Source organism: Anomaloglossus baeobatrachus, chromosome 1, assembly GCF_048569485.1.
Source record: "Anomaloglossus baeobatrachus isolate aAnoBae1 chromosome 1, aAnoBae1.hap1, whole genome shotgun sequence".
NCBI lineage: Eukaryota > Metazoa > Chordata > Amphibia > Anura > Aromobatidae > Anomaloglossus > Anomaloglossus baeobatrachus.
This window is the reverse complement of record NC_134353.1, coordinates 659907634-659928150: the sequence shown is the minus strand read 5'-3', so window position 1 is coordinate 659928150 and position 20517 is coordinate 659907634. Positions and strand designations below refer to the sequence as shown.

The 20517-nt window shown below is 47.5% G+C and overlaps 1 protein-coding gene across 3 annotated transcripts in view; it reads right to left on the bottom strand.

Moving 5' to 3' along the window:
• Window positions 1-20517, bottom strand: part of CFAP73 (cilia and flagella associated protein 73) — an 81376-nt gene that overhangs the window by 31570 nt on the left and 29289 nt on the right. For all 3 annotated transcript variants that reach the window (XM_075319997.1, XM_075319999.1, XM_075319998.1), the window contains one exon: window positions 5756-5956. In XM_075319997.1, coding sequence (XP_075176112.1) covers window positions 5756-5956 — 201 coding nt within the window. The remainder of the gene's footprint in view (window positions 1-5755; window positions 5957-20517) is intronic.

The following is a 20517-nucleotide window of genomic DNA, read 5'->3' as shown; positions in this document are numbered from 1 at the left end:
TCGGAGAACTGAACCATACCACATGAACAACATGTGTACCCGAAAAAACAGAAAAACCCCGAGAAAACAGGGCGGGTGCTGGGTCTCCCAATTGGAGCTAGAAGAAAAGGAATTTACGGTAAGTAAACAAAATTCCCTTCTTCTTTTTCGCTCCTAATTGGGAGACCCAGACAATTGGGACGTCCAAAAGCAGTCCCTGGGTGGGTAAAAGAATACCTCGTGATAGGGCCGTCAAACAGCCCTTTCCTACAGGTGGGCAATCGCCGCCTGAAGGACTTATCTACCTAGGCTGGCGTCTGCCGAAGCGTAGGTATGCACCTGAAAATGCTTGGTAAAAGTATGCAGACTCAATCAGGTAGGTGCCTGACACACCTGCTGAGCCGTAGCCTGGTGCCGTAATGCCTAGGATGCACCCACGGCTCTGGTAGAATGGGCCTTCAGCCTTGAGAGAACCAGAAGCCCAGTAGAACTGTAGGTTTCAAGAATTGGTTCCTCGATCCCCCGAGCCAGGGTGGATTCAGAAGCTTGCGACTGTTTACGCCGACCAGCGACAAGGACAAAGAGTGCATCCGGGTGGCGCAGGAGCGCCATGCGGGAAGTAGAACCTGAGTGCTCTCACCAGAACCAACAGATGCAAATCCTTCTGAAATTGATGGACTGGACGAGGACACAAAGAAGGTGAGGTGATATCTTGATTGATATGAAAGTGGGATACCACCTTAGGGAGAAATTCCGGAATCGGACGCAGAACTACCCTGTCCTGGTGAAGGACCAGGAAGGGGGATTTGTATGAGAGCGTTGTTAGCTCGGAAACTCTCTTAAGAGACGAGACCGTTAGTAGAAGGCCACTTCCCGAGAAAAGCGGGAAGGGAGACCTCTTTCAAAGGCTCGAAAGGCGGCATCTGGAGAGCAATTAGAACCTTGTTCAGATCCCAGGGCTCTAACGGCCGCCTGTACTGAGTGCTGAGAAGACAAACTCCCAGTAGGAACGTGCGTACCTGAGGAAGTCGTTTCTGAAAAAATACAGATAGCGCTGAGACTTGTCCCTAAAGGGAACTGAGCGACAACCCTTTTTCCAACCTAGATTGCAGGAAGGAAGGAAACATAGACGATGCAACCGGCCAGGGAGAAACCCCCTGCGCCGAGCACCGAGATAAGAATATCTTCCACGTCCTGTGGTCAATCTTGGCGGACGTTGGTATGCTAGCCTGTCTCATGGTGGCAACCACGTCCTGAGGTAATCCTGACGACACTAGGTTCCAGGACTCAAAGCCACACCATCAGGTTGAGGGCCGTAGAATTCAAATGGAAGAATGGCCCCTGAGACAGCCAGTCTGATTGGTCTGGTAGTGCCCCCGGTTAGCCTACCGTGAGGCACCACAGAACCGGGAACCACAACATCCTCGGCCAATCTGTAGCGACGAGGATGGCGCGGCCGCAGTCGGTCCTGATCTAACGCAGCACTCTGGGCAACAATGCCAGAGGTGGCACATAAGGTAGCTGGAACTGCGACCAATGCTGAACTAAGGCGTCTGCCGCCAGAGCTCGATGATTGTGAAACCGTGCCAAGAAGCTGGCACATTGTTGTTGTGCCGTGACGCCATTAGATCGACGTCCGGCCTCTGTCAGCGGCGCCAGATCTCCTGAAACCCGTCCGGGTGAAGAGACCATACCCTTTCGGTCACACCCCGGCGACTTAGGAAGTCAGCTTCCTAGTTTTCCACGCCTGGGATGTGAACTGTGGATATGGTGGATGCCGTGTCTTCCACCCACATCAGAACCTGCCGGACTTCCTGGAAGGCTTGCCGGTTGCGCATTCTTCCTTGGTGGTTGATGTATGCCACCGCTGTGGAGTTGTCCGACTGAAGTCGGATTTGCTTGCTTTCCAGCTGCTGTTGGAAGGTTTGTAGGGCAAGATACACTGCTCTGAGTTCAAGAACATTGATCTGAAGGGTGGACTCTTGCTGAGTCCCCGTACCCTGAGCGCTGTGGTGGAGAAAAACTGCTCCCCACCCTGATAGACTCGCGTCTGTCGTAACTATCGCCCAGGATGGGGATAGGAAGGACCTTCTTTTTGACCATGAGGTGGGAAGAAGCCACCACCGTAGAGATTCCTTGGCCGCCTGAGAAAGAAGGACGACTCTGTTGAGGGAGGTCGACTCCCCGTCCCATTGGCGGAGAATGTCACATTGTAGTGGACGCAGATGAAACTGCGCGAGAAGAACTGCCTCCATTGCTACCATCTTACGTAGGAAGTGCATGAGGCGTCTTAATGTGTGCGACTGGTTCTTAAAGAAGAGATTGCAGCCCGTAGTGAATGCTGTTTGTCTAGCGGAAGCTTCACTATCGCTGAGAGAGTATGAAACTCTATGCCTAGATATGTTAGTGATAGGGTCGGAGTCGGATCTGACTTTAAAAAGTTGATGATCCACCTAAAACTCTAGAGAGTCTCCAGCGCAACGTTCGGGCAGTGTTGGCATGTTTCCTAAGAGAGTGCCTTGACAAGTAGATCGTCTAAATATGGGATCACAGAGTGACCCTGAGAGTGCAGGACTGTGACTACTGCTGCCCTGACCTTGGCGAAGACCAGTGGGACTGTCGCTAGCCGGAAGGTAGAGCTACGAACAGAAGGTGTTCGTCTCCTATAACGAAGCGTAGAAACGCTAGTGCTCTGGATCAATCGGCACGTGTGGATAAGCATCCTTGATGCCTAATGATGCTAGGAAATCTCCTTGGGACATTGAGGCTATGACATGGCGGAGGGATTCCATCCGGAACCGCCTGGTGTCCACGAGCTTGCTGAGCAGTTTTAGATCCAGAACGGGACGGAACGGCCCGTTCTTATAGGCACCGCAAATAATTTGGGGTAAAAACCGTGACCTTGTTCCTGAAGAGGAACGGGGGTCATCACTCTTTCTGCCTATAGAGTGCACCCTGTTTGCAGAAGAGCAGCGGCTCGGCCGGGAGGTGGAGAAATTCTGAAGAATCGAGTTGGAGGACGAGAAGTGAGCTCTATCCTGTACCCGTGAGATAGAATGTCTCACAACCGACGGTCATTGACCTATGGCAGCTAAATATCGCCAAGGCGGGAGAGCCTGCTACCGACCGAGGATGCGGAGAGAGGAGGCCGCAAGTCATGAGGAAGCCGCCTTGGAAGCGGGTTTTCAGACTGTCTCTTTTTTGGGCGTGACTGAGCCCGCCAAGAATCTGAGCTCCTCTGATCCTTTTGAGTCCACATTGGACGAGGAAAAATGGGACCTGCCCGAGCCTCGAAAAGACCGAAACCCCGACTGCCTCCTGCTCTGTTGGGGTTTGTTGTGTCCGGGCTGAGGAAAGGATGAATCCTTACCCCTGGACTGTATAATGGTTACATGCAAACGCTCACCAAACAGTCGGTCAGCAGAAAAAGGCAACTGGTTAAGCACCCTTTTTTGGAAGCAGAATCTGCCTTCCATTCACTTAACGAGCAGACCAGGCTCTGCTTAAAAACACGGAGTAGCGGAGGCTACTGCCGCACGGTTCGCAGAGTCTAGGGCAACCTGAATCGCGTAAGAAACAAATGCAGACATTTGAGAGGTTAAGGATGCCACCTGCGGCACAGATGTACGTGTAACCGTGTCAATCTGTGTAAGACAAGCTGAAATAGCTTGGAATGCCTCAAGGGTGAGAATGCTGGAGCCAACGGTGCTCCGACAGCCTCATAGATGGATTTAGACCAGAGATCCATCTGTCTGTCAGTGGCATCTTTAAGTGCAGCTCCATCTCCCACTGCAACTATGGATCTAGCTACAAGCCTGGAGATTGGAGGATGCCGCTTGGGACACTGGGTCCAGTCCTTGACCACGTCAGGGGGCAGGGATAACGTGTATCCTAAGCCGTTTGGAGAAGCGCATATCTGGATAAGTGTGGTGTTCCTGGACTGCCTCTCTGAAGGCAGAGTGGTCCAGAAAAATACGTGAAGCTGACTCCTCCACTGGAGGAGCTGTGAGAAATAACCAACATTCTATTGATGGACGCTATAAGATTATTCACTATGGCGTCACCATTAGGTGTATCCAGATTGAGAGCGGTCTCAGGATCAGAATCCTGAGCCGCTACTTCCGCCTCAGTACACAGAGAGTCCTTCTGCTAGGACCCTGATGAAACCGAGGGCCGCTCATAGTGAGCCCGCTTAGGCTGTCTGGGACTGACGTCTGTGCAGAGCCGTGACTCTGGGATGCGTGTGACATTCCCGGAGCTGTTAGTTGTTCACACTGAGGGGGGCCATGGATCAATGATTCAACAGTGCCCATGTTGTGAGAGACATGTCCGGACTGCTAGGCTTCTAGTTTCATAGCCATAGTCTCAGAAAATCTGTCAGTAAATACTGCAGACACCGTCCTCATCCTCTGGCCATTAGCAGAGACTCCGGCTGAGTTGGATACAATGGGGGTCTATGTAACCTGCCGGCCGTATAGCCGTACATGCTGTACCGGCTGCATAGAAAAACATGTGGTTCTGCACCTTTGTTTTACACAGAGAATATGCTGATAACTCCTCCACACAATCCAGGAGGGTATATACAACGTGCGACCAAACAGTGCAATGTATATAGTACAAGCATATCTATAAGTGCACTTCTGCACTAGTGGGGTTAGCAGCACAGGTGCTGCTTAACGCCTGTTACAGCGATTGTGTGACTATCAGAATGCCAGGGTCTTCCACACTTGTCTCTGTATCGTACAGAAACTGACACTAATGGCTGCCGGCGTCCTGTATAGAGAAGGAAGCCGTGGGCGTGCCTGAGAAAGTGCGGGAATCCGGTTTCACAGTGCACACAGTGAGAGGGGTGGAGTATGCAAAACATACTCCAGCTCTCAGCGCTGCTGTGCTATGCAGCGTCACGCCCCTACCCTGACTGTCAGGGCTGTGGGCGGTAACGAAGGGAGACTAGGCCCAGAAGCCGGGGACTCGAGTTAATAAGCGCGGCCGGCATATCAGTGCTGGCCGGCGCGGAAGTCCCCGGCGCACCACAAATCCCAGCGGCGCCTTCAATAAAAACGGCAGCGGCGGTTAGCGCGGTAGTCACCCAATACACTAACACACCCAGCAACGCTGTGGTGTGCGATGGCACTAGTGCGGACAGCGCCGCTGTCCCTGGCGCACTAACACACCCAGCAGTGCTGCCGTGTGTCTGCGCGGTCCCCACAGGGACACCGAGTACCTCCATGTAGCAGGGCCATGTCCCTGAAGATACTCCGCTCCATGTCCAGCAGATACCAGGGGCTGTGGATGGAGCACGGTCTCTGTGCCTGGAGACCGATAGAATCCCACTTCACCCAGAGCCCTGTAAAAAGGGATGGGGAAGGAAGCAGCATGTGGGCTCCAGCCTCCGTACCCGCAATGGGTACCTCAACCTTAACAAACACCTCCGACATGAAGTGGGGTGAGAAGGGAGCATGCTGGGGGCCCTTTAGTATGGGCCCTCTTTTCTTCCATCCGACATAGTCAGCAGCTGCTGCTGACTAAACAGTGGAGCTATGCGTGGATGTGTTGCCTCCTTCGCACAAAGCACAAAACTGGTGAGCCAGTGATCCCACTGGGGGTGTATAGCCAGAAGGGGAGGGGCCTTACACTTTTAAGTGTAATACTTTGTGTGGCCTCCGGAGGCAATAGCTATACACCCAATTGTCTGGGTCTCCCAATTAGGAGCGAAAAAGAAAGAATAAATATGTTGTGCACTTGTGCACTGTGTTACTGTAAACTGGCTCCTTACCTCATCGGTCCTCTCCAACACCCGCTGCAGGTAGTGTTGATATACCCTATTCTTCTCCTGGCGGTGCAGCAGCTTCTCCTTATGGGTTTGCAACTGTATGTTATCTGCTTGTAAACGTATTGATTCCCGCTCCTTCTGTGCCGCCAGCTGCCGTTCTTCACCGGCTTTACGTAGTGCACGCTTTCGTTTTGAATCATTTTCCTAAAAAGAAAATAAATCATGGTGTAAACAACATGTCAGTAGACATTTTGCCTTTGCCCTGTATTTGTAACAGTAGATACACAGTAGATAGATGCCACGGCGCTTGATTATGAACCCTTCAGAATTTTCCATATTTCTGTTTCAATGTGACCTAAGATTTTCACACAAGTCCTTGCTGACTAGTCTTGGAAGATTCTTAGACTTGGAAAACTCATTCTTCCTTACAAAACAGCTACATGACTGGTATCTATAAACTCATACTGACCTCGGGAATCATATTGGCAGGTCAGTTTTCTCAAAATAGTGAGCACAGTAAATAAAAAAACCCCAAAACTACCGTGCAATTGAACTTTTTTGCAATTTCTCCGCACCTGGAATTTTTTCCCATTTTCCAGTACAATATAGGGCAAAATGAATGAGGTCATTCAAAAGTACAACTTGTCCAACAAATAAAAAGCCCTCATATGGCTATAGTAACGGGAAAAAAAAAAAATTACGGCTCTTGGAAAAATTGAAGAAAAAAACGAAAAATGGAAAATTGCCCAGGGTGAAGGCAGGGGTGGGATTCAAATTTGTAACAACAGGTTCTCTGTAAACCCCGCCCAGTTGAAAACCACACCCATTCTGTAACCACACCCATTTTGTTAGCCGCACCCATTTTCACACACTTTCCTCAACCAAAAAATACAAGTAATTTAAAGTATAATCTCCTTCTTCTTCTTCCCCTCCTACACCGTCACTCTCCTGTCCAGCACCAGTTGTTCTCGTCACTTTCAGTCATATTGTATTAAATGGTTTTTCTACAATTTTTAAAAATTATTACTAAAGGAGCCCTGCTAAAATTGGAACGGACGACCTTCCCCATACAGATCTCATCCCATGTGGCTGCTTTTCCAGTGCAGATACCATCCCATGTGGCTCCTTTCCCCTACAGATCCCATCCCATGTGGTCTCTTTCCCCTGCAGATCCCATGCCATATGACTCCTTTCCCCCTACAGATCCCATCCCATCATGGCTTGTTTTCCCAGCAGATCTTATCCCATGTGCTCCTTTTCCCATATAGCTCAAATCTATGCAGCCTCCTCTCCCCATATAGCTGCCATCTTTTGCAGCCCCTCTCCCCATATAGCTCCCATCTTATGTGGCCTCCTTTCCCCATACAGCTGCCCTCTTATGCAGCCCCTCTCCCCATATAGCTCCCATCTATGCAGCCCCTCTCCCCATATAGCTCCCATCTTATGTGGCCTCTTTTCCCCATATAGCTGCCCTCTTATGCAGCCCCTCTCCCCATATAGCTCCCATCTATGCAGCCCCTCTCCCCATATAACTCCCATCTTATGTGGCCTCCTTTCCCGATATAGCTTCCCTCTTATGCAGCCGCTCTCCCCATATAGCTGCCATCTTTATGCAGCCGCTCTCCCCATATAGCTACCATCTTTATGCAGCCGCTCTCCCCATATAGCTGCCCTCTTATGCAGCCTCTCTCCCCATATAGCTGCCCTCTTATGCAGCCTCTCTCCCCATATAGCTGCCCTCTTATGCAGCCTCTCTCCCCATATAGCTGCCCTCTTATGCAGCCTCTCTCCCCATATAGCTGCCCTCTTATGCAGCCTCTCTCCCCATATAGCTGCCCTCTTATGCAGCCTCTCTCCCCATATAGCTGCCCTCTTATGCAGCCTCTCTCCCCATATAGCTGCCCTCTTATGCAGCCTCTCTCCCCATATAGCTGCCCTCTTATGCAGCCTCTCTCCCCATATAGCTGCCCTCTTATGCAGCCTCTCTCTCCATATAGCTGCCCTCTTATGCAGCCTCTCTCCCCATATAGCTGCCCTCTTATGCAGCCTCTCTCCCCATATAGCTGCCCTCTTATGCAGCCTCTCTCCCCATATAGCTGCCCTCTTATGCAGCCTCTCTCCCCATATAGCTGCCCTCTTATGCAGCCTCTCTCCCCATATAGCTGCTCTCTTATGCGGCCCGTCTCCCCATATAGCTGCCCTCTTATGCGGCCCCTCTCCCTGCATCTTCGGCTCTATAAGCGCTTACCTTGTTCTAAACACCGGCGGCTGCTTCTCTGTCTTCCGTCCTCCTCCGCGGCTCTCTACAGTCACAGTGACGCTGACAGACGGCAGGAGGAGGAGCTACCGCCTCACACTGCCGTGACCTCTGTGCAGCGTCATCGCGTCTCTGCACGCCGGGTCAGGGAGCCGACAGGCTTCACTGAACCAGGAAGTGCGGCGCGGAGGTATGGAGATTCATTTGTGCTAGTGTCTTAAAGAGACACTAGCACAAATGAATACAGGGAACCGGATCGCCAGAGCTGTTTCTTGCCGGTTCTGGGAACCGGCTGCTATTTTAACAACCGGTTCTCCAGGACCGGACAGAATCGGCTGAATCCCACCCCTGGGTGAAGGGGTTGATATGTAGCTGCCTTTTTTTTCAAGGTACCAAATGTAATTGGACAATTATCTCCAAAGCTCTTTAATGGGCTGCTTGGGCTATTCATTCGCTAATCCATCATCAATTAACCAGGTAAAAGCTCCAGAGCTGATGGAGCGCACTGATGAGCTTGGGAACTCAAAAATACTTGGATGTCCATGGAAGACAACAGTAGCGGATGATCACAGAGTCCTTTTCATGGTGAAGAAAAACCCCTTTGCAACATCCACCAAGTGAAGAACACTCTCCGGGAAGTAGGTACACAGTAGATAGATGTGTCTAAGTCTACCATAAAGAGAAGACTTCAGGAGAGCAAATACATTCTGGAAAAGCATTCATTAGACATCTGAAACTAATGCGGGCTTTACACGAGATGACCGATCGTGCGATGCATCGTCGGGGTCACGGTTTTCGTGAAGCACATCCGGCATAGCGCACGACGTCGGGCTGTGTGACACCTCCTAGCGACGCAGTATCGCTCACAAATCGTGAGTCATGTACTCGTCGCTAGGTTTCATAAAATTGTTTAATTAAAATGGCACCGGTTGTTCATCGTTTCCGTGGCATCACACGTTGCTCCGCGTGACACCACGGGAACGATGAACACAGCTTACCTGCATCCCGCGGCACCCGCCGGCTATGTGGAAGGAAGGAGGTGGGCGGGATGTTTACATCCCGCTCATCTCCGCCCCTCCACTTCTATTAGCCGGCTGCCGTGTGACGTCGCTGTGACACCTAACGTCCCTCCCACTTCAGGAAGTGGACGTTCGTCGCCCACAGCGAGGTCGTCCGGAAGGTAAGTGCGTGTGACGGGGGTTAAACGAGTTTGTGCGCCATGGGCAGCGATTTGCCCGTGACGCACAAACGACGGGGGCGGGTACGATCGATCGTGCTATCGCACGATAGATCGACTCGTGTAAAGCAGGTTTAAGATCAACCTGTAAAAGATTGATGGGAAGAAGAGAGTGTGCTGAAGGTTTGGAACAGCTCATGATCCAAAGCACACTACATCCTCTGTAAAACATGAAGGCAAATGTGATAGCATGGACATGCTTGGCAGCCAATGGGACAGGGTCACTTGTGTTTATTAATGATGTAACTGAAGACAGAAGAAGCCGGATGAGTGTACAGGGCTATATTTTCTGCTCAGAGTCATCCAAATGCAGCAAGGTTGAGTGGACAGCACTTCACAGTATTGATGGACAATGACCCAAAATATACTGCAACAGCAACCAAGGAGTTTTTTAAGTCAGAAAAGTGAAATATTCTGCGTTGGCTGAGTCAGTCACTAGATCTCAACCCCATCAAGCATGAAATTCACATGCTTAAGACAAAAAATAAAGGAAGAAAGACCCACAAACAAGCAACAACTGAAGTCAGGTGCAGTAAAGGCCTGGCAAAGCATAACGAAAGAGGAAACCCAGCGTTTGGTGATGTCCATGGCTTCCAGACTTCAGGAAGTCATTGCCGGCAAAAGATTCTCTACAAAGTATTCAATAACAATGAACATTGTATTTATGGTAAAGTGAATTTGTCCAATTACTTTTGGACCTCTGAAATGAGGAGACTTTGTAGAAAAACGGTTGCAATTCCTAAAACTTTTACAGGATATTTTTGATCAACCCCTTTAACTAAACCTGAAAGTCTACACTTCAATTGCATCTCAGTCGTTTCATTTTAAATAAAAAATAGTGGCATGCAGAGGCCAAATCACAAAGATTCTGCCACTGTCCAAATGTTTTTGGACCTAACAGTATATAGAAAGTTCAAACTTTCAAGCACAACGGGACATATATCCTCTAAGAGTGCTTTACCAGGTGAGGTTTATGGATTATGAAGCACTAATATTTTATCAGGAAACACCAATGGTTTCATGCAATTACTTCAATTAAATATGAGAAGGATTCAGAACATCAATTAAAAAATATTTTGAGATACAAGGGAACATGTGCACATCACAGCATAATCACAAGTGAATTGAACATCAGAGATATTAATCTGTCAAGTTATGAAACATAGTGTTAGAGATTGTAAACCATTTTCCTGTGCCGTGGTGAAAATACAGGTGATACCAGGAGCCCTGGAGAGAATACAAAAAGGTGACCCCCCAAAAAGGGAATGTTTTTTGTAGATGATGGCCACTTACAATTACTTTTTCCTCATTTTTCCTGACTGATTCATCTCTAAATTTTGTGTTGGCCTTGTTATTATTGCTAGTATAAAGCAGCATAAAAGGTTTGACGGTGGGTCAGTGATGGTATGGGGAGGTACAGTGGGTACGGAAAGTATTCAGACCGCTTTAAATTTTTCCCTATTTGTTTCATTGCAGCCATTTAGTAAATTCAAAAAAAGGATTTTTTTTCCTTCATTAACTCTGCACCCCATCTTGACAGAAAAAAAACAAAAACCCAGAAATGTAGAATCTTTTGCAAATTTATTAACCCCTTCAGCCCCGGGGCACTTTCCGTTTTTGCGTTTTTGTTTTTTGCTCCCCTTCTTCCGAGAGCCGTAACTTTTTTTATTATTCCGTCAATCTTGCCATATGAGGGCTTGTTTTTTGCGGGACAAGTTGTACTTTTAAATGAAACCATAAGTTTTACCATATGGTGTACTGGAAAGCAGCAAAAAAATTCCAAGTGTGGAAAAATTGCAAAAAAAGTGTGATGCACAATAGTTTTTGGGATGTTTTATTCACGGTGTTCACTATATGGTAAAACTGATGTGTGGGTATGATGCCTGAGGTCGGTGCGAGTTTGTAGACACCAAACATGTATAGGTTTACTTGTATCTAATGGGTTAAAAAAAATTCACAAGCTTGTCCAATAAAAGTGGCGTACGTTTTGCGCCATTTTCCAAAACCCGTAGAGTTCTCATTTTTTGGGATCTATGGCTCAGTGACAGCTTATTTTTTGCGTCTCGAGCTGATGTTTCTAATGGTAGCATTTTTGCGCAGATGCTAAGTTTTGATTGCCTGTTATTGCATTTTGCGTAAAACTTGCGGCGACCAAAAAACGTAATTTTGGCGTTTGGAATTTTTTGGCCACTACGCCGTTTACCAATCAGATTAATTGATTTTATATTTTGATAGATCGGGCATTTCTGAACGCGGCGATACAAAATATGTGTATATTTATTTATTTTTTAACCCTTTAATTTTCAGTGGGGGGAAAGGGGGGTGATTTGAACTTTTAGGTTTTGTTTTTTTTTAAAAACTTTTTTTTTACTTTTTTTTATTTTATTTTACTAGTCCCCCTAGGGGGCTATAGCGATCAGCAATCCGATTGCTGATCGCTATCTGCTGATCACAGCTATACCGCTGTAAACAGCAGTAATAGTCACTTTCTTTTTTCCTCTGCTCCGTGCCGAGGAAAAAGGAAAGTGAAACTTAGTAGTACCAGGCGTCATCACATGACCCTGTGCTACGATGGCAACCACCGAACGTCACGTGATCACTCACGTGACGTCCGGAGGGGGCGGCGGTAAGTAAAAAACATGGCCGCGCGCATATAGATCTCGCTGCCAGACTTTGGCAGCGAGATCTAAGGGGTTAATGTTCCGGGTGGAATGCGATTCCACTCGGAACATGTAGGCACACGTCAGCTGTTGAAAACAGCTGATATGTGTGCCGATCCACGCCGCCTGCCCGCGGCAGGGGGCGGGGCTTACCGGGACACGATCCATGACGGAAAGATCCGTCCATGGTCGTGAAGGGGTTAAACAAGAAAATTTGAAATATCACATGGTTATAAGTATTCAGACCATACTATGAAGAAAAAGACATGGATCGCACATCCCAAAAATACAATGATCTAAAGCAGCTAGGCAAAAAATTAAATAGAACATGAGGTTCTTTTGTTTCCATTCTGATCAGATTGTATTAAGCCCACTGCCACGTCACGGCAAACCTCTTGAGTGGGTCCCTAACCTGACCTTTTTGTGCGGCACCGTGCACTGACCACCGCCGCAGCGACAAAGCGCCAGCAGGGCGGGCGACCTGGTGCCTCACAGCACCCATGCTGCAAGGCAAAGCCCCCAAGGCTCCAGGCCGCCCCTCCCCACCGACACCACACCACCACAACAGCAGCCACCACACAGCACCAGCACACAGTGAGAGGAGCTGTGCACTCACCTCCCACTGGCTCCCATATGTGAACTGGGAGCAAAAAGAAGGCTGACCCCTCTTGCAGTCTCCTGCTGATTAAAATCACCTGTGCCAAATGGGGAGAGTGCAGATCCAAGCAAAAAAAGAGGGGGATAGACTGATATAAATACCATACTATGAAGAAAAAGACATGGATCGCACATCCCAAAAATACAATGATCTAAAGCCGCTAGGCAAAAAATTAAATAGAACATGAGGTTCTTTTGTTTCCATTCTGATCAGATTGTATTAAGCCCACTGCCACGTCACGGCAAACCTCTTGAGTGGGTCCCTAACCTGACCTTTTTGTGCGGCACCGTGCACTGACCACCGCCGCAGCGACAAAGCGCCAGCAGGGCGGGCGATTTGGTATTTATATCAGTCTATCCCCCTCTTTTTTTGCTTGGATCTGCACTCTCCCCATTTGGCACAGGTGATTTTAATCAGCAGGAGACTGCAAGAGGGGTCAGCCTTCTTTTTGCTCCCAGTTCACATATGGGAGCCAGTGGGAGGTGGGTGCACAGCTCCTCTCGCTGTGTGCTGGTGCTGTGTGGTGGCTGCTGTTGTGGTGGTGTGGTGTCGGTGGGGTGGCGCGGCCTGGAGCCTTGGGGGCTTTGCCTTGCAGCATGGGTGCTGTGAGGCATCGGGTCGCCCGCCCTGCTGGCGCTTTGTCGCTGCGGCGGTGGTCAGTGCACGGTGCCGCACAAAAAGGTCAGGTTAGGGACCCACTCAAGAGGTTTGCCGTGACGTGGCAGTGGGCTTAATACAATCTGATCAGAATGGTAACAAAAGAACCTCATGTTCTATTTAATTTTTTGCCTAGCGGCTTTAGATCATTGTATTTTTGGGATGTGCGATCCATGTCTTTTTCTTCATAGTATGGTATTTATATCAGTCTATCCCCCTCTTTTTTTGCTTGGATCTGCACTCTCCCCATTTGGCACAGGTGATTTTAATCAGCAGGAGACTGCAAGAGGGGTCAGCCTTCTTTTTGCTCCCAGTTCACATATGGGAGCCAGTGGGAGGTGGGTGCACAGCTCCTCTTGCTGTGTGCTGGTGCTGTGTGGTGGCTGCTGTTGTGGTGGTGTGGTGTCGGTGGGGTGGCGCGGCCTGGAGCCTTGGGGGCTTTGCCTTGCAGCATGGGTGCTGTGAGGCACCGGGTCGCCTGCCCTGCTGGCGCTTTGTCGCTGCGGCGGTGGTCAGTGCACGGTGCCGCACAAAAAGGTCAGGTTAGGGACCCACTCAAGAGGTTTGCCGTGACGTGGCAGTGGGCTTAATACAATCTGATCAGAATGGTAACAAAAGAACCTCATGTTCTATTTAATTTTTTGCCTAGCGGCTTTAGATCATTGTATTTTTGGGATGTGCGATCCATGTCTTTTTCTTCATAGTATGGTATTTATATCAGTCTATCCCCCTCTTTTTTTGCTTGGATCTGCACTCTCCCCATTTGGCACAGGTGATTTTAATCAGCAGGAGACTGCAAGAGGGGTCAGCCTTCTTTTTGCTCCCAGTTCACATATGTGGAGCCAGTGGGAGGTGGGTGCACAGCTCCTCTCGCTGTGTGCTGGTGCTGTGTGGTGGCTGCTGTTGTGGTGGTGTGGTGTCGGTGGGGTGGCGCGGCCTGGAGCCTTGGGGGCTTTGCCTTGCAGCATGGGTGCTGTGAGGCACCGGGTCGCCCGCCCTGCTGGCGCTTTGTCGCTGCGGCGGTGGTCAGTGCACGGTGCCGCACAAAAAGGTCAGGTTAGGGACCCACTCAAGAGGTTTGCCGTGACGTGGCAGTGGGCTTAATACAATCTGATCAGAATGGTAACAAAAGAACCTCATGTTCTATTTAATTTTTTGCCTAGCGGCTTTAGATCATTGTATTTTTGGGATGTGCGATCCATGTCTTTTTCTTCATAGTATGGTATTTATATCAGTCTATCCCCCTCTTTTTTTGCTTGGATCTGCACTCTCCCCATTTGGCACAGGTGATTTTAATCAGCAGGAGACTGCAAGAGGGGTCAGCCTTCTTTTTGCTCCCAGTTCACATATGGGAGCCAGTGGGAGGTGGGTGCACAGCTCCTCTCGCTGTGTGCTGGTGCTGTGTGGTGGCTGCCGTTGTGGTGGTGTGGTGTCGGTGGGGTGGCGCGGCCTGGAGCCTTGGGGGCTTTGCCTTGCAGCATGGGTGCTGTGAGGCACCGGGTCGCCCGCCCTGCTGGCGCTTTGTCGCTGCGGCGGTGGTCAGTGCACGGTGCCGCACAAAAAGGTCAGGTTAGGGACCCACTCAAGAGGTTTGCCGTGACGTGGCAGTGGGCTTAATACAATCTGATCAGAATGGTAACAAAAGAACCTCATGTTCTATTTAATTTAAGCAAAAAAAGAGGGGGATAGACTGATATAAATACCATACTATGAAGAAAAAGACATGGATCGCACATCCCAAAAATACAATGATCTAAAGCAGCTAGGCAAAAAATTAAATAGAACATGAGGTTCTTTTGTTTCCATTCTGATCAGATTGTATTAAGCCCACTGCCACGTCACGGCAAACCTCTTGAGTGGGTCCCTAACCTGACCTTTTTGTGCGGCACCGTGCACTGACCACCGCCGCAGCGACAAAGCGCCAGCAGGGCGGGTGACCTGGTGCCTCACAGCACCCATGCTGCAAGGCAAAGCCCCCAAGGCTCCAGGCCGCGCCTCCCCACCGACACCACACCACCACAACAGCAGCCACCACACAGCACCAGCACACAGTGAGAGGAGCTGTGCACTCACCTCCCACTGGCTCCCATATGTGAACTGGGAGCAAAAAGAAGGCTGACCCCTCTTGCAGTCTCCTGCTGATTAAAATCACCTGTGCCAAATGGGGAGAGTGCAGATCCAAGCAAAAAAAGAGGGGGATAGACTGATATAAATGCCATACTATGAAGAAAAAGACATGGATCGCACATCCCAAAAATACAATGATCTAAAGCCGCTAGGCAAAAAATTAAATAGAACATGAGGTTCTTTTGTTTCCATTCTGATCAGATTGTATTAAGCCCACTGCCACGTCACGGCAAACCTCTTGAGTGGGTCCCTAACCTGACCTTTTTGTGCGGCACCGTGCACTGACCACCGCCGCAGCGACAAAGCGCCAGCAGGGCAGGCGATTTGGTATTTATATCAGTCTATCCCCCTCTTTTTTTGCTTGGATCTGCACTCTCCCCATTTGGCACAGGTGATTTTAATCAGCAGGAGACTGCAAGAGGGGTCAGCCTTCTTTTTGCTCCCAGTTCACATATGGGAGCCAGTGGGAGGTGGGTGCACAGCTCCTCTCGCTGTGTGCTGGTGCTGTGTGGTGGCTGCTGTTGTGGTGGTGTGGTGTCGGTGGGGTGGCGCGGCCTGGAGCCTTGGGGGCTTTGCCTTGCAGCATGGGTGCTGTGAGGCACCGGGTCGACCGCCCTGCTGGCGCTTTGTCGCTGCGGCGGTGGTCAGTGCACGGTGCCGCACAAAAAGGTCAGGTTAGGGACCCACTCAAGAGGTTTGCCGTGACGTGGCAGTGGGCTTAATACAATCTGATCAGAATGGTAACAAAAGAACCTCATGTTCTATTTAATTTTTTGCCTAGCGGCTTTAGATCATTGTATTTTTGGGATGTGCGATCCATGTCTTTTTCTTCATAGTATGGTATTTATAAGTATTCAGACCCTTTGCTCAGTATTGAGTAGAAGAACCCTTTTGAGCTAATACAGCCATGAGTCTTCTTGGGAATGATGCAACAAGTTTTTCACACCTGGATTTGGGGATCCTCTGTCATTGTTCCTTGCAGATCCTCCCTAGTTCCATCAGGTTGGATGGTGAACGTTGGTGGACAGCCATTTTCAGGTCTCTCCAGAGATGCTCATTTGGGTTTGGGTCAGGGCTCTGACTGGGCCAGTCAAGAATGGTCACAGAGTTGTTCTGAAGCCACTCCTTTGTTATTTTAGCTGTGTGCTTCGGGTCATTGTCTTGTTGGAAGATGAACCTTCGGCCAAGTCTGAGGTGCAGAGCACTCTGGAAGTGGTTTTCTTCCAGGATATCTCTGTATTTGGCCGCATTCATCTTTCCTTCAATTGCAATCAGTCATCCTGTCCCTGTAGCTGAAAAATACCTGCATAGCATGATGCTGCCACCACCATGTTTCACTGTTGGGATTGTATTGGGCAGGTGATGAGAAGTGCCTGGTTTTCTCCACACATACTGCTTGGAATTATCACCAAAAAGTTCTATCTTTGTCTCATCAGACCAGAGAATCTTATTTCTCATACTCTGGGAGTCCATGTGTTTTTTTTTGGAAACTCTATGCGGGCTATCATATGTCTTGCACTGAGGAGAGGCTTCCGTCAGGCCACTCTGCCATAAAGGTCTGACTGGTGGAGGGCTGCAGTCATAGTTGACTTTGTGGAATTTTCTCCCACCTCCCTACTGCATCTCTGGAGCTCAGCCACAGTGATCTTGGGGTTCTTCTTTACTTCTCTCACCAAGGCCATGATTGTTTAGTTTGGCTGGACGGCCAGGTCTAGGAAGAGTTCTGGCAGTACTAAACTTCTTCCATTTAAGGATTATGGAGGCCAATGTGCTCTTAGGAACCTTGAGTACTGCAGAAATTCTTTTGTAACCTTGGCCTGAGCTCTTTGGGCAGTTCCTTTTGACCTCATGATTCTCATTTGGTCTGACATGCACTGTGAGCTGTGAGGTCTTATTTAAACAGGTATTTGCCTTTCCAAATCAAGTCCTATCAGTTTAATTAAACACAGCTAGACTCCAATGAACAGCTAGACTCCAATGAAGGAGTAGAACAATCTTAAGGAGGATCACAAGGAAATGGACAGCATGTGACTTAAATATGAGTGTCTATGCAAAGGGTCTGAATACTTATGACCATGCCTGATGAAGAGACCTGAGTAGTCTCGAAAGCTTGCAATTATTTCCATCTTTTCAGTTAGCCATTAAAAGGTATCAACCACTGAGGACTCTCAGTTCTTTTAAACAATTTTTTTTACTTATGACCATGTGATATTTCAGTTTTTCTTGTTTAATAAATTTGCAAACATTTCTGGGGGGTTTTTTTCTCTCAAGATGGGCTGCAGAGTGTACATTAATGAGAAAAAAATGAGCTTTTTTGAATTTACCAAATGGCTGCAATGAAACAAAGAGTGAAAAAAATTTAAATGGGTCGGAATACTTTCTGTACCCACTGTATATCTTTGAAGGGTTGAAGAAACTTCCATGTGACAACAGCAGTGAGGGGACATTGGAAAAGTACTGGGAATAAATCCTTGGAGCCATTGTTAGGCCTTACTTTGGTGCAGTGGGCTCTAGGTTCCTCTTCCTGCTGGACGATTCCCAGCCTCATGTGGCCGAAGTGTGTTAGCAGTTCCTGAATGACAAGGGTATTGATGCCTGTGACTGACCCACAAGTTCTCCATGCGTGAATTCAATTGAAAACGTCTAGGAGATTATGCATCAGCACATCTATTGTTGCCACCAGGGCTGTGAAGTCGGAGTCGTGGAGTCGGAGCTCATTTTGGTAGAGTCGGTATAAAATGCACCGACTCCAACTCCTAAAATATATAATAAATTGGGGACAGGAGTGTAATGCAGAATGTGCTGAATATTTTTTCATAGGAATTTGGGAAAGTTATATGTCCTATAAATGGCTGTTCTATTCCTGATCTAAGGCTACATTCACACAGCGTTTTTGCTGCGTTTTTTTGAGGATACGTTTGTCACCTGCAAAAGCAGATAAGCTTTTTAAAAAAAAAACGCATCACCTGAAAGGTTTTTGAGCTTACAAATAATGCTTTCAATAGCAAAAGCAGATTAGAAAACCGCCACAAACTGACTGCTCATTCTTTGTGAGGATCTGTTTTTAAGCAAAAAAACGGATCCTCACAAAATGATGTGTCTGAATATCATGTCTTGAAACCCATTGCCTTTGCTGGGATGCCCAGAGTCACTGCATTTCACTGAATTATTTTGCCATCAAAGTTCGATATGTTTGTGACAAGAAAGAAATTATTAGCAAGACACTGGCAGTAAAAGATACTAAAGCTCATCACACCGGCCAGTTTCTCCAGGCCTTAGTGGAAAACGTTCTGCAAGACTACAAACTCAAAAAGAACAGGTTCTTGCTATTGTAACGGACAATGCTTCAAACATGATAAGTTCAATTAAACTGATGAATGAGAGTAATGAACAACAGCTAGAAGAAAATTTAGGATTCAGTATGTGTGAGATGAAAGGCCACAGTGCTGTTCATGTAACTGAGGAACAAACAGATATTACAACAGAAGAACAGCAAAATGATACTTTAGGATTAGATGATCTTGTTGAAGCTGCTTCAAAACACTTTCATATTCATCACATGTGCTGTGTTGTGCACACGCTGCAGCTGGCAATAAGAGATAGTCTGCAAGAGGGACCCCGATATCACACATTCGGTGTTTCGCCGGTTTGGTGGATGCGGCGCACTCCAGTACAATGTATACAGTACAGTGGCAGCGCGAAAAACGCCGGTCACATGCTGTCATGTGACCCAGAAGTTGCGGCGCTGCCACTGTACTGTATCGTACTGTACTGGCGTGCGCCACATCCACCAAACTGGCGAAAAGCCGGATGTGTGAAACTGGGCGCACATGCTGGAAATCTCATTGCAAAAGTGAGGAAATTGGTTATTGCCGTCAGATCCCCTAAAATTAATTCCATCTTGAAGAGACGTGCTGGGAAAGGGGCATTTGTTGATCAAGCCACTCGGTGAAGGAATTGCTTAATCACCCATTTCCCGTGACTAAACAATTACAAGCTGAGGATTTAACTCCTGGCATTTTCATAAGGGAGTGGAAGAACTTGCTATTTTGCCTGTCCCAAAGAGGAGGTTTAATCCCAGATGGCATTTTTGCTTCAATGAAACGGAGAGAGACACAGCTATTGGAAAATAAAATTCTTCTGGCAGCTGTTTAACATGGACCTAAGTCATCGTCTACTGCTTGATGATCAACAGGTTACTAAAGGAAAAGAAGCTTTGAGTGAGGTAGCAGTTAGGATGAGTGGCTACAGGACTGCCAGGCGCAAGAGGACTTGGAACCTGACAGTGCTACTGCTGCCATATCTTCATCCTCATCAGATGAGGAGTTTAACTTTGACAAGTATTTGGATGACATGGAGCAGGCAAAGTGTTGCCACAAGGAAAAAGATTTCACTCCATCTCCTATAGCAAGCAGATTGACCAGATTTCAGTAAACTTTTTCACTTGCTCTCAAAGAAATAGAAAAATTCAACCATTCATCAAAACTGACTGTGCATGAGGCAATTCCTTTATACCCGGAAATTGTTACAGATGTTGCCCATGTGGTTACGGCTTTGCCTCCAACCCAAGTTAGTGTAGAGAGGTTGTTCTCTAGTCTTAAAATTATTAGGTCAGATTTGAGGTCATCTGCGAAGGAGGATCTGATGGAAGCAATTCTGTTTCTTAGAACAAATTCATAGACTGCATAAATGTTATTTAGTATGTTTTTGATGAAAATTGTTTTTTGCCACTTACATAGTGTATTACATAGCGTTATATATAACACTATGTAATACACTATGTAAGTGGCAAAAAACTGTTTGCAACAAAAACATACTAAATTATAACATTTAGTATATTGCTTATATTTAAGTGAAAAATGTATTGTAGTGTAATGTGAACATCAGACATGTAATCATTTTTATGATACAATAATCAAGATATTTAGATAGAACATAAAATATATTTATTGGAATACAACTTTAGAACACAAAAAACTGTAATAAATTGTACATATGTAATTTATATATATATATATATATATATATACATATATATATATATATATATATATATATATATATATATACACATATATATAAATATATACATATATATATATATATATATATATATATGTACACACACACACACACACACACACACACACACATACAGTTAGGTCCAGA